General features: G+C 39.7%; 1 protein-coding gene across 3 annotated transcripts in view; it reads left to right on the top strand.

Moving 5' to 3' along the window:
- fam13b (family with sequence similarity 13 member B) overlaps positions 1-13,713 on the top strand; it is a 51,785-nt gene that overhangs the window by 4,793 nt on the left and 33,279 nt on the right. For all 3 annotated transcript variants that reach the window (XM_015605098.3, XM_015605099.3, XM_007246406.4), the window contains exons 2-6: positions 1,443-1,599; positions 2,662-2,842; positions 5,337-5,549; positions 6,485-6,662; positions 7,025-7,169. In XM_015605098.3, coding sequence (XP_015460584.3) covers positions 2,692-2,842; positions 5,337-5,549; positions 6,485-6,662; positions 7,025-7,169 — 687 coding nt within the window. In that variant the 5' untranslated portion in view covers positions 1,443-1,599; positions 2,662-2,691. The remainder of the gene's footprint in view (positions 1-1,442; positions 1,600-2,661; positions 2,843-5,336; positions 5,550-6,484; positions 6,663-7,024; positions 7,170-13,713) is intronic.

Genomic DNA, 13,713 nt, shown 5'->3' with positions numbered 1-13,713 from the left:
GCTTGTGTTAAACATCCTAATTTCCTTTGTTTGACTGGATTGGGCAATTCTGTAAGCATGCGCATTCATACAAACTGGTACATATGCTTAGCCTAAATCTAGTTCAGAACACTCCATGACCTGCCCCAGTGTGAGTATCATGACCCTTTTTACAGCTGTCTCCTAAAGAGATCCATCGTTACTAATTAATTACTGGCACGGCAGATCGGCTGGCCTCTGTAGCCGGCATGGTCCAGTAATACAGTAATGGTGAAGTGGGTTTAGAAGATCCAGGGTAATCTGTGATGCCTCTCCAGGGCTTTGGAGCATAGATTGAAGTTTTAGCAGTCTTTAACAGCTTGTTTGCATTAACTATATGGTAGAAAAGTTGAATAAAGTCAAATCTGTAGAGAAAATTCTAGCATTTGCAGTGTTTTGTAAGAAACAACGCATCTCACTTCACTGGCAGTTTGCCTCCTAAACGTCTCGAACAATGGCAAACATTGTGAACTAAAAGGTCATTGCATGCGCTGTGTGTGGGATTAGTAGCACAACTCTTCTCTATTTCCCGAAAACCAAGATGTGTGTTTGTATGGGTCAGTACACACAACTTTCCGTTCAGTTTTGGGAACATTTTGTCTCCGTTTTGAATGGCAGACATTGGACAGCTAATGGATTGCAATGGAACAGAGATGGATCGTCTTAATACTCAGCTAGAGTGTGTAATTGAGCTATTCGTGTGCATCCAAAGTTGGATACATTGAGTCTTTTTTAAAGATGGAGGTAAATCTGTGGCTTTAATGGACTGGTAGCATGCGAAGAAAGGGATCAAAGAGGGATATTCCAGAAGTTGAGAAGGTTTTGATGTGAGAAAGCAGATTTCTAGCTTGTGTCATAGTAATGTACATTTACAGGTAGATCTAATACCTGCTTAGTAAGTTTGAACGTTAAAGGTTGATTTAAACTGTGTGGTTTAAGAAAGAACTGTGTAGTATGCAAAGCATAGCGTTGTATTGCCCTGAAGGTAGTGGCAGCATTCTTTGTTTCTTTCCCAAAAGTAAAAATGAAAATAAAAACGCTAAGTGTCTCAGACAGTGATAGTCTTAAACTACACAGTATTTCGAATACTCCTTGGCTAAGATAAATACTTGTCTGGAAAACTCTCACTCATACAGATAGATTTTTAACATTGAATGCCAGTAAGTGGAAGTGTTGGGTTCGTGATGGGGGTTCTTTGCATATATGGATTTCTGCACTCATTTGTTTACTGTTTGTTGTTAGATCTTCCATGTTTTTCATATTAACACATCATTGACTGCTGCAAGTTTAGCTTTAGGAAATTAGTATAGAGGAAAGAGCCATGCTGTGTATCCTTTATACTGTGTGCCTGAATTTACTGGATAACTGTGTTAAAGAAGAGCTTTAATTTAACAGAACTTTTTTTTTTGTATGTAACTTTTCAGCTTAACAACTAACGTCCTGAACAGGATTTGCGGTCCGTCAATGAGGAACTACAGGCTCATCTTTTGCCATAACCTGAAGCAGCCATAGATGACGATTCACTGCTAGTGAGTGGAGCAGGAGATAAATCGAACTTCTGGGCGTTTGAAGTAAAACAAGGTGAGTGAAAATGTAATGAAAAAACGAAAGTTGACCATCAAGGCCATTTGAAAGATATTTAAGCCAAGTATCTTAATATGCTGCAGTGTGTGTTTGATATGCGCTGTTCTGGGCATACTGCTCAGTCATTATGTCTTGCCACAGATGGCTTATCTGTAGTGATGGGTGGACAGTTGGGCTAAGAGTTAAAAAAAAAAAAAAAGAAAGAAAGATGTGCTTTATTGTTTTGATCTAACACCAGGCCTGGCATTGTATTGTATTATCCAAAAACAATTGCAATAAATTGTATTGTATTTTCATTTTCAGAACAATTGATCTAATGCCTCTGATATAATGATAATACAATAGCTTAGTAATACAATTAAAGAGCTTTGAATACTTATTTCTATTTGTAATTTAATAATAAAATAATAAAATGTTTAAGTAACTTAAATGTATAAAACAAATAAATTAAAAATGCTGTTTTTTAAGAAAGTTGACATAACAGTTCATTTACATAAATTGACTCGTTTGTTCGCCAAATAACATAATGGGCAGCATTGAAGATGGAAGAAATGATGGAGCTTATGTCCATATATTGTACAAAAACTTGATAATGTAATTACTGTGTGTGACGATGCTCGCCAAACTCCCACCAGCGAGACACGAAGTCACAGAGTAGTGAAATTATGACAGGTGTTTCTAACGCTGTCTTGTTGCATCTTTAGTGGAGTGTGTTTTTGCATATTATATAACTAAAAGCATGCTCAACCCCCATGACATGACCAGTAGACCTACTGTCCTTTCCAGACACCTGTTAATATTAGTGTGGTCTTCAGATCCTTGTGCATGAGTAGCACCTCACTTATGTAACACTGCCTCTGTCCGTCCTGCCTGGACTCTGCGCAAGATAAGAACTCCAGCTCCCAGGATGGGAGTGGCCACACTCCAGTCCCAGCTTGTTTGATGTTTTTTTTTTGTTCTTTGTGTTTGTAATGTTTGCTTGTGCCCCGCCTGCCATGGCGAGTACGTGTTGGTTGGCTCGTCAGTTTGACTGTGCTGTTTGTGTTTTTTGCCATGCAGAGCGACTGAAGCAGCCTGGCTGTGGAAGCGATGAGGAAGAGCCTCTCTCCTTCTCTCAACGACTCCCTCAATACAGTCAGGGTGTTCGGCATCCCCCTGGAGGAGGTGCAGCAGAGCGGCCAGCCAGGGCAGGAGGTCCCCCTACTGGTCAGGACCATTGTGGAGTACATCGAGGAGCACGGTGAGGACTGGTGTGACTTTGAGTAGTGGCTAACAGTGTCATTTTTCTCAGTTGCGCTTTAACATGCAGAACATGTGACAAGTGTTTAACAGGTGCTTTTTGAATTGATTTTTTTCTTAATTTAATGTACTTATACCGTTCAATCCTTTTTAATGTATTACTTAATTACACACTGATTTTTCAGTGCTAAATGATCTTTATGTAAGTGGTAAATATTCCTTTGTAAGAATTCTTTGTATTTTTGATAAAAAGCAAAAATGTTGTGTGTCATGACTATCAGATAAGTGAGCACACAGTGTCCTTTCGCTTCTCCTTTCTCAGCTCTTTCTTATCATGAAAGCGTGACCAGGCTAAGAACAGGCCAGATTTATCATGTGATGTGATAGTGTCAGATGTACAATGCATTTCTGCAGTTTACATCAGAGATCCCATCACTAAGTGAGTGGTGTGTTAGATAACGGGGATTAAGGCATTTGAATACATTGAAAAACATCACAGAACAGGCTTTTGTCTGTTTTGTGAGTATTTTTCTCTTTTTGAGTGTGGGAAATAGGAGTTACAGTGAAAACTGACATTATCTGTACTTGTGTACAGTACAGTTCATCACACCATTAATGAAATTGCATGCCTAAAATATTGTAGGCAGGAAATATGTACATTTGGTAGCCTAGGACAAAACAGCATACAACTCTTGTAATTTTTAGGCAAGAAAAGCTGTGTCATACTATTAAATCTTTCTGCAAAAATAGTACCCCAGCGCCCTAAGGGAAGTAGTTAATCAGCAATTTATGAAGTAACATTAACCTAGTGTTACACTGTCTTGTCTTGAAGCCTTTTCTGCTTAGTAGGTCTACCCTAGTTCGTCTTTGTGTTGGAATTTAGATATAAAATATTAAACCTGGTATGGTTTAAATGGCATAGCAAGTACACTACCTTTGTTAAACGATGATAAACTATAATCCAGGTGTGCAGAATCGAGCAGGTGAGGTAAAACATGCATTAGAACAGGAGCTGCACTCACAGGAAGCAGAGATACGGGGCATGACAGAAATAATTGTTGACTCAATGACTATTTAAAAAATATATTTGACAGATTGTTGACTATGTTGACTACCAACATGGTCTTGAATATCATAATCAGTTGATCCCACCCCTCCTCAAATGTTTCGCCTATGATGCAGGAAGAAGCATTGCACTACTATCACCTACAATAGGTGGTTCCTGCGATGCTGGTGCATGAAGCACACATAAATAATCAGTAGTCAAAGTTATTCTGACACCCAGGCGATGAGAATATGAGGATGCAGCTACTGTACATGCAAATGTTTTCAAGCTAATTATAATATTGGTGGACGTAAAAGTCACCACTAGTTCAACTCTGTGCAGAGAAAGCAGCTTTAGTTATTTAGAATCGAAACTCGTGTGGAATTGTGAACTTGCATCCAAAACATAGTAGGCACTTATGACAGCCAAGCGAGTGAGCCAATTTCTGAAACTGTAGGCTGATTTATTGCTGGCTTAATCACAACAGATGGAACAAGATTAGTTTTTCACACATTATATTACAACTGTTATGCTGTGCTTGCAATGCAATTAAATATAGGCTTTCAGTTTGCATAGTATAGCCTGTGGGTGTTTGGGGGGCCTCAAATATAAAGAGCAGGAGCACTACATTTTCTAGTCTTCTTGACTATGAACTTAAAGTGAGCTTCAAGCACACAGAAATCTAATTAATTCCTGATATAAAACTGTTTCTCAATGTTCTTAATGGACAAATGAACATTGCCGTGTTCATTTTCTTTTAGATGCTGGAAAACGTGCCAGTATCGCAAACATGCTAATTGTAAATTCTTTAAATCTGTTGTGATTTTAAATCTGTGAACGGTGTTTTTAAGATGAACACTATTAACATGCATCCAGCCTAATGGTGCTTTACTCCCACAGCTTTGGTTTGCTTATTGCCACACATTAGGGGAAAGCAACTGTTCTTATGTGTATAAAAACATAGACCCAACTAATCAGTTATTAAATTAGTTGTCAACCATTTTAATTATAGATTTTAATAGATTTAATAGATTTAGTTACAATACAAGGCAGCAATAATACTAATATGCTATTTCTGCTTATTATTCAGTACCTGCTAATTTACAATAAATGCTATATACTTTAGTATGTGCTGGTTATTGTTCGGTACCTCCTAATTAATAAATAGTAATAGTCAGTATCTGCTAGTTTTCCAATGCCTACTAATTATGCAATAATTACAACTATTCAGTAACTGTTAGTTAATAATATGTAACTTTCATTGCTTGAAGTAGGTCAAGGGTTAAAACAAATACTTTTTTTTTAATCTTGTTTTGCCCAGATTTTTGCTCTGCTGTAGACTGTGTTTTTACAAATGCCTGGGATACCTAGAATATTCAGGTCTTGTTTGTTGGTTGGTTTGTCTTTATGGAATTTCACGTATCCTCGTGTTTGTGTGCGTACACTGTAGGTGGACTGGATCTGGAAGGTCTGTTCCTGGTGAACGGAAACGCTGAACGTGTGGAGTGGATGCGGCAGCGCTATGACAGCGGCGAGGAAGTAAATTTGGAGAAGGAGGCAGACCTGGCCTCAGCAGTCAGCCTGCTGCGTCTCTTCCTACAAGAGCTCCCAGAGCCTGTAATACCCACTGACCTGCAGACACGCATTCTGCACCTTTACCAAGGTGAAGTCTCGATTTCACCCACTTATTTTCTCTAACAGTACATGTTCACTTAGTCTTTCTTTGGTGCATTTTGCTCGATCTATCAGTTTACTACATGCTACAAAACAGTCTGGAAGCAGACAGTCATATTTTAATTTTTTTTTTTTTTTTTTTTTTTTTTAGGTTTTTAATTAATCTCAGTCTAAATCTACATCTGGGAATCCAGATTGATGTAGACTGCAATTATTTGCTTTTCCTCCATGTTGGGAAGACGTCTCACATTATGTGTATGATGCTCGTATTGTGTACCAGCCTACTAAGTTAGATGCAGGGTGGTGACCATATTTTTTTTGCATAAAGTTGAACTCGGCTGAACTATTTTGCTGCACGGAGAAGCTGCTCTCAAAGCAACACAATGCAGTCTCAATGCCCTGTGGAACTCTGGCAGTCCTTTAATTAAAAATAAAAGGCAAAATAGCAAGTGGACACTTACAGTTACAGTGCTTTGATTTATTTAATTATCTTAAATCTTAGGATTGTTGTTAACTTTTATAAACCTCCTTATTCAGACGAAAGTATACTTTTAAGGGTCGAAGCTGTTAAATAAATAATTCACCCACACAGTGTCACCAACCCTGTGGGTTATTTTTTTATAGTGGGTTGCATTGTACTTATCATATGATCTTTACTTAAGATATGAATAAGGAGAGGATGAGTGACGGGGTTTAAATGTTTTCCATTCCATGTCTGTGAGTGATTATCTCTGTGTGAGTTTGTTGCTCTTTCGCTTGGTATGCTGATCTTACATCATGCGGCAGTCACACCCTTTCTTTCATATCCTTGCATCAGCAGTGTTTAGTTCTTTCCTCTTGTTGGAAAATTTTCCCAGATCTCTCTGATTTGTATGCGTGCGAGTTTCATCCTAAGTTGGATATCTGTGTTTTGTCCCTGTTTAGAATACAGCAGTGAGGAGGAATTGGCAAGAAATATGAAGTACTTCCTGCAGCAGCTGCCCCAGGTCAACTACAGCCTGCTCCGATTCCTCTGCCGCTTTCTGTCCAACGTGGCCTCACTTCAGGAGGAGAGCTGGAGCATCGGTGCCCTCGCTGCTGTCTTTGGTCCCGACATTTTCCAGTACGACAATTAAATTAATTCCAGTGCATGACTATTTTGCATAGGACTGCACTGTACTAATAAGCTGACTTTGCAGTAGTTTTTTTCTGTAATATATAGTTTACTATAAGTCAGTGATCCAGCATGTTACAATATTAAGAGTGCGCTCTTTCTGTCCAAGAGTGTATTAAAATAAAAAAGTTAATTAAATAAATGTAATGTACCTTAACATAACGTTGCACATCATGTACACAATGTGACTATTAGGTTGCCAAATGTGGACGCTTAGCTTCTATTGAAACCTAAGTGGACCAAAATGATTCCCTGATCATGTGTATTGAGCTCTAATCGTCTTTTTTTTTTTTTTTTTTTGCACACTACAGTTTAGATACAGACGTGGAGGACCTTAAGGAGCAGGAGTCTGTGAGCCGGATCCTGGCCGAGCTGCTGGAGAACCAGGAGGACTTCTTTGACACTGAAGAAGACGACATCTCAACCAACAATGACTACAGCTCCATTAACGATCAGGTACTACTCATGGTCACCTTGCCAACCTGTTAATCTGCATGCTGTATTTACTGTGCCCTGCTAGTACCCAGTTTTATCAGTATCAGTAGAATTTTCTTATCTCTAATCTCCTATTACAATGCATGAGAGTCATGTGCTGTCGGTCACAATGGCTTATTGTTCTGCTGCTGATTTTATCTGCATTCTTTATGAATTCATAGAATTGCCTTTGGAACAATTTTAATAGTACTTTGAGATTTGTTGTTATGGTGAAATTGGTTGTTGGTAAGATGAGTGTAGCTGGTTTTGGAGGGTATTTGTGTGTTGCACCTATTGCAGCACTTTTCTAAACTTTGGAAAAGCAGCTTACTGTTTGATGTTGATGTTTCCTCAATTGGTTTCAAAGTCTGTAACGTTTATAATGAGCCTAGACTGAGGCAGGATTAAACCCAGACGGATGCAGAGCAGCAGCAGGAGAAAATAAAGGCAGTGTTAGGAGGTTATTATGTCTGTAGGGTTATGTAACGCTCCTCCCATGCCTTTGAGTGTCATCCAAAGGCGTGTCCCTTAAATGTCTTGTTTTGCTAAGCATCGCCAGGCTGCAGCCTGGACATTGTTTCACACTTGTGGAATGACACTTGTTTTGACTCACTGTTGCCTTTATTTGCCATGCAAGCATTTGTATTCCTTTCTTTTGTGCGACACAAAACAAACATGCCAGCTATACCTAGCAGAATCTGGAGTTAATCCTAGCTTAAAATATGTAGACTGACCACAGGGCTGGAATGCCACGTAGACTGGTCAGGAAATTGGTTAAATATGAAGGAATGAGGAAAATAACCACAGACTTACATAATCAACAGATCAACACTGAATCTGCCATCTTCAATAATTTCTGAAGACATTTTGTTTGCATGAGGAACTCTTGAGCTGAATGAGTATGGCCCCCTCAGGATAAGCTGGCAAACTTGAGCAGCCTGTAATGCTCTGAGAGCCTGGCATAGATGATCAGGATCCTAAGTCTTCATTTACACTATTTTGAATGGTTAACACACTGACTGAGAGTGCACCATGTCTATGAATTTTACCAGTCAGGATGTAAGGAGCAGTAAAGTCACTGCGCTGAAGTGCAGTCTTATACAGGAGTTTCAGTCTAGTTCTTAGTCGCTAACCACGCATGCTATTTCCCCGTTCAGAGGTGAGTATATTGGCCTGTTGCCGACTGCTAACCCTGACTAGCACTGCTGGAGCAGCATTAGCATTACACGCTATCCACGCTAGCTCTTTCGCTGTTTAGAGGTGAGTATAATGGGCATATAGCCTGCTGCTAAACCTGGCTAGCTCTGCTAGAGCAGCATTATCGTTACCCACTAATGGTTATCCGCTTATGCTCCAACCTTAATGAATCTACGCTTACTGTAAATAAACAGAAGTGCTTTACTCACCCAAACAGGAGAGAATTTTGTGTTTGACTTTACAAGAAAGTCTTTTTATTACAGTTTTGTTTACTTAGCTTAGCCTTCTTTAACTTAGTTAGCTACCCCCCCCCCTGCTAAATTAGAAGTTCCTTATAGTGTCTTTTAAAATGTGCCTTATAATCCAGTGTGCCTTATGTATAAAAATAGACCAGAAAATAGAGGTTCATTGATAGTGTGCCTTATAGTGCGAAAAATATGATAGACCCTTCTGGGGTGCTTTAGCTCATACCACAGTTCCATCAGACGAGAGAGTGGGAAAGAGGAGGGGGCATTTGGGCACAGAGTGGGTCAACCCATCTGGGACCAGGCCAGAGGCGTGATCTTGTGCAACCATTCAGATACAGGTCTGCTGTAAGTAATACAGGTATAAATCACAAGCTCCTGTCTCTTCCTGTTTGGGGACTTTCCCAGGCCATCCATCCTCACTTGGGCACAGTTCTTTTCTCTTCTCACTTCCCTAACTGCTGAATTTCTTGGGAATTTTTAAGAAAGTGCCTCAAATATTAGTTAGTAGAGACTATCCCATTTAGGAATGTCATGATATAGGATCTTTTGGTTTCAAGTCTGTACCAAAAGTCTATGAACGTGTGCCTGTACTTGTTGTGTCTGGTACCAAGCGAAACAGTAGCTACTGCAGCCATCATAGATATGCAGGATTGTGGTTACTCCAGAACTTAAAGGGGGCAGCTTGCACATGTAAGGATAAAGAAGAAGAAGAAAGCTAACCATAATAAAAACATAGAATATGGCTCATAAACAGTGGTATTAGCTTATTTTGTGTGCAGGACCCTGATTAATTTCCGTAACATTTTAAACCCTTAAAAGGTGATCCTTAGAAGGTCTGTGTTGGCTTGGTTTAAAGTGCACTTCAGTTTGGAGTCTTAATACAAGAAGTTATTATTGACAAAATTACACTTTATGGTTATAATATGCCTGCACTGCACTTGCATTAGAAGAAATCATGTCAGTTCTAATAAAGCTGTTGAATGTGGACATGGAGGTGAAGTATGTTTAGTTTAGTTTAACACAATACTGTTTGTTTTAAACACTAGAAAGCTACATGTCACTGTTTATGTAATATTATTTTGGTTTTGATATTAATTCCAACTAGGCTATTTTCATAGTTCAGGCAGCTGGAATAGGAAAAACAATTTTGGCGCGTAGTTGTCGTTCTTGTACAGTCATGTGTTTATTATTATTAAAAAACAAATATATATACGTATATATATATATATACGTATATATATATATATATATATATATATATATATATATATATATATATATATATATATATACGTATATATATATATACGTATATATATATATATACGTATATATATATATATACGTATATATATATATATACGTATATATATATATATACGTATATATATATATATATACGTATATATATATATATATGTTGTTAATCATATATAGATCATGTATCCTTACTTAGAAAACTAAACTGTGCTTATATTTTCTCGACATGTAATATAAAGTAACTTAAAGTAGTAAAGAGAAAAATGGTTGAAATATGGTTATTCATTGAACGGGCTCAATTAATTCAATTAAAGGGAAATGTAGATGTGTTTCTAATGAGGTCCCAGCTTTTTGTTATCAGAGCAGTTGATCACTTTTGTAATTGATTGGCCTAGTGCCTCCAGTGGAGCGTCCCTGGCAGACCTAATTTAGGTCTGTGCTGCTGTGCTAGTGGATTTGAGTGGGCTTTGTTGTGTAAACAAGCCAGAGCAGGTGATTTCCTCTATTGCTGCTTTGGGTGTTGCCTACCTATGTATTTGTTGGTTCAGTGACATTCAGGCAATGGTAAATTCAGACATCCCTCTGTTATAGAAATATCTTTGAAGTTCCACCTGCTCCCATCATTATGGAGGTGCCATGTCTCAGCTGTAACTGTGGCCGGTCTTCTCAGAGGCACTAATCTCGTGTTCAGACTTGACGGGTGCGGCATGCCCTTCTAAGGAATGGTACACACTTTGCTGAGTGCCGTCTGGGCTCCGATCTCCCTGGCAACTCTTTGCAGGTTCTTTTCCAAACTCAGGCAACTGCGAAAGGCCATGGCCTTTTGTTCCTCACTAGGGCTGGGGCGACGCGTCGACATAATCGACGTCATCGATTACGAAAATACATCGATTTGCATAACGTGCGTCGGCGCGTCGTAAACATGGCGGCGCCTGTGGAGAGCATTAGAGGTTAGATCGGGCCCAAAAATTCCGAACCGACCCAGCCCGAGCCCGTGCACGTTCTGCTCTAGCCCGACCCGACCTGAACCATAAACTGGCTGTTTTCGGGCTGTTTGAATGAGCGAAATATGATCAGAATTATGTTAATTAACACGGTAACATAGAAGCATAGAACTATTATTTAATTAAAATGATTTTTAAGAACAGCTAAACACAGTTCTGCAAGTCAAACGCGGAGGAGTTCACGTGCAAGAGAGAGAGAGAGAGAGAGAGAGAGACACACACACACACACACACAAACAGAGAGAGTTTTCTCAGAGAGAGTCAGTGTTTTCTGTCGTATTTTGCGGCTAGCGCGAGCGCTTACAACTGACACCGCGGACCGCGGTGTGCCTCCGCGCTTGTGCCGAATCCGACTCCCTGCTGAATCCGACTCCCTGCTGAATCCGACTCCCGCTTCGCGGACAGAATCGGCACAACACCCCCGCTGTAGAACTGCGGTAGTGAAAACAGCGCTTATAAATAAATTAGTTTAGTTTCACTTTCAGTTTTCATTATTTTCGTTTTTTTTTTTTATAAAAATATAATTAAAAAACAGACGCCTACATCTCGGACTATTTTCTGGAGCCCGGGTCATGTCTGGTTCGGGCAGAGAATCTAAGCTCTAGAGAGCATGGACTCCGGAGAGCAATCTCCAGCTACAAAAAAAAACGCCAGCGGGCATCTAAAGTTTGGGAGCATTTCACGCAAAAGGGCAACAGTGTGGTCCTCTGCCATATGTGCAAAAGGAGCACTTGAAGCGCAAACATCCAGGAGCACTATGTCAACAGGGTCACACAGTAAGTTACCGTTTACATCAGGGTCTCCGCGGGTGTCCTTAAAAAGACTTAAGGCTGTCTACCAAAGGTTTTAAACCTGCCACAGGCAGAAATTATACAGTTTTGGTTTATATTTGTGCATGGCATTTCGCAGTTTACAGAAACAGTAGCATTATTCATAAGTTCAGGTGTTTAGCTAAGCTAGCTGCCTTAAGTTATTTTAGCTAGCGCCGTCGGCGCTGCGGTGTTACACCGTTTTCTGTCACCGTCGGAATTTTGTGACCAGTGCTCACGGTTATGAGCGTTCATTGGCAAAACGGAAGCTTTCTATACCTACACCTTACCCTCAGCCCTAAACTGAACCGTTTTGGCCAGTCGGGGTTAACATTAGAAACGAACACGTTTCGAATCGGCCGGTGCACCGGTCTGCTGAGAACTACTTGCCCGTGGTCACAAAATCTAGCGGTCACAGAAAACAGTGCAACACACGGTTGTGGTGTATGGGAGCTTATCCATTTTTAGCGTTATAGATCTAAACGTGTTGTACATGTAAGTGATTATAAGTGTGGGGTTTGGTTTAGTAGGCTTGTGTTGTTGTTGTTGTTGTTATTATATATAAATATAGTAATTTATCGTTTGCTTTAAAATGTAAAATAATAATTATTTAAATATGTTTCTCAATAAATAGATTAGTCGACTAATCGAAAAAATAATCGTTAGAATAATCGTTTAAAAAATAATCGTTAGGGACAGCCCTATTCCTCACATTCTTAGCTTCTTAGCACTTCTCTTTTGCTGGCTGTGGCTGAACTCTTGAAGTAGCGACCAACACGTATGTATTTTAGTTTTTGTATTAAAAAGAAATATAATATATAAATTGCAAATAAAATATTTAAAGGCTCCACAAGACCAGAACAGCCATACTCATTCAATTCATTTTCTAATGCAAACAAATGTCTTCAGAAATTACCGTATTGTGAGCCACCAGGGAAACTGGTCACCCACCGGTGGTGCTGGAACTTTCCACATATTTTGTTCATTCACGGCATCTCCGAGCCCCTGCTTTCACTCCCATTCCCTAGAGATTAAGAGCACTACAGCTTCTGTTTGTGTGGGTTGGTTCCTGTTTGCTTGACAGGATTTTCCACATACTCTAGTAAGAGCCCTTAATTAATCGGTGCATCTGCTAATTAGACAACCAAGCTGCTCATCACGCTTTGATAAAAAGAAAAAAAACTTTCTTCTTTTTTGCGTTTTTTTTTTTTTTTATACAGATGTTGCATAAATTGAGTTCTTACCTCACACTAACAATGCCTCTCGGGCTATAAAAGGTGCAGTCTCTGCACATTGCAAATGCTTGCATGAACCTGCAGGCTCCTTTCAGAGATTTAATGAGGATTAAACCAGCATATAAAAGATTGAAAGGACATTTGTAAGGACTCTGGTCTGCTGTATTCATAGCATACACTGCTCCTGTAGAAGCGATCAGAGCAGTAGCCGTTCCCACTGTCATTTACGACAGTGCATTTATCTCTGGATTTATCTCCTCCCAGCGTCCAGATGTGCTGGGAAGATCGTAATGCAATCCTCTTGTCTGAATAATCGTATTGACCTAATAGCATTAATGCAGCAGCGCAGGCGCAGACACAACTGCCCCAGCTTCACTCAGTCCAGATAAACCAGGAGAATGAAGGAGTCTGCTGACCATCCACTCTTATCAGTGTAAGAACAGTATAAGGGTTGTAGGCCTTTAGAACGTTGTTAAAATCATTGAATGTTAGGATCATTGAAGTTTCCCCCTCCCCTTACCCTCTGCAGCCCACCCATTCCATTCCCTACATATGACTCATATCTGCATACATGATGAGCAGCAACCCAGCTCAGCCAATCAGAAGCTGCCGGAATGGTCACCATGGCAACATGCTAGTGACACTGCAGCAGATGTAGAGGACGAAAGAGAAGGCGAATCGTCCAGGCTGTGGGGCTTTAGGTTACCCGCGCACACACTTGCGCACACACATAGACAACAAAAGGCTTCTCTACCCCCTTTTATTTTACTGTC

This window comes from Astyanax mexicanus, chromosome 10, assembly GCF_023375975.1.
Source record: "Astyanax mexicanus isolate ESR-SI-001 chromosome 10, AstMex3_surface, whole genome shotgun sequence".
In the NCBI taxonomy this organism is placed as follows: Eukaryota; Metazoa; Chordata; class Actinopteri; order Characiformes; family Acestrorhamphidae; genus Astyanax; species Astyanax mexicanus.
This window is presented reverse-complemented; position numbering and strand designations above follow the sequence as displayed.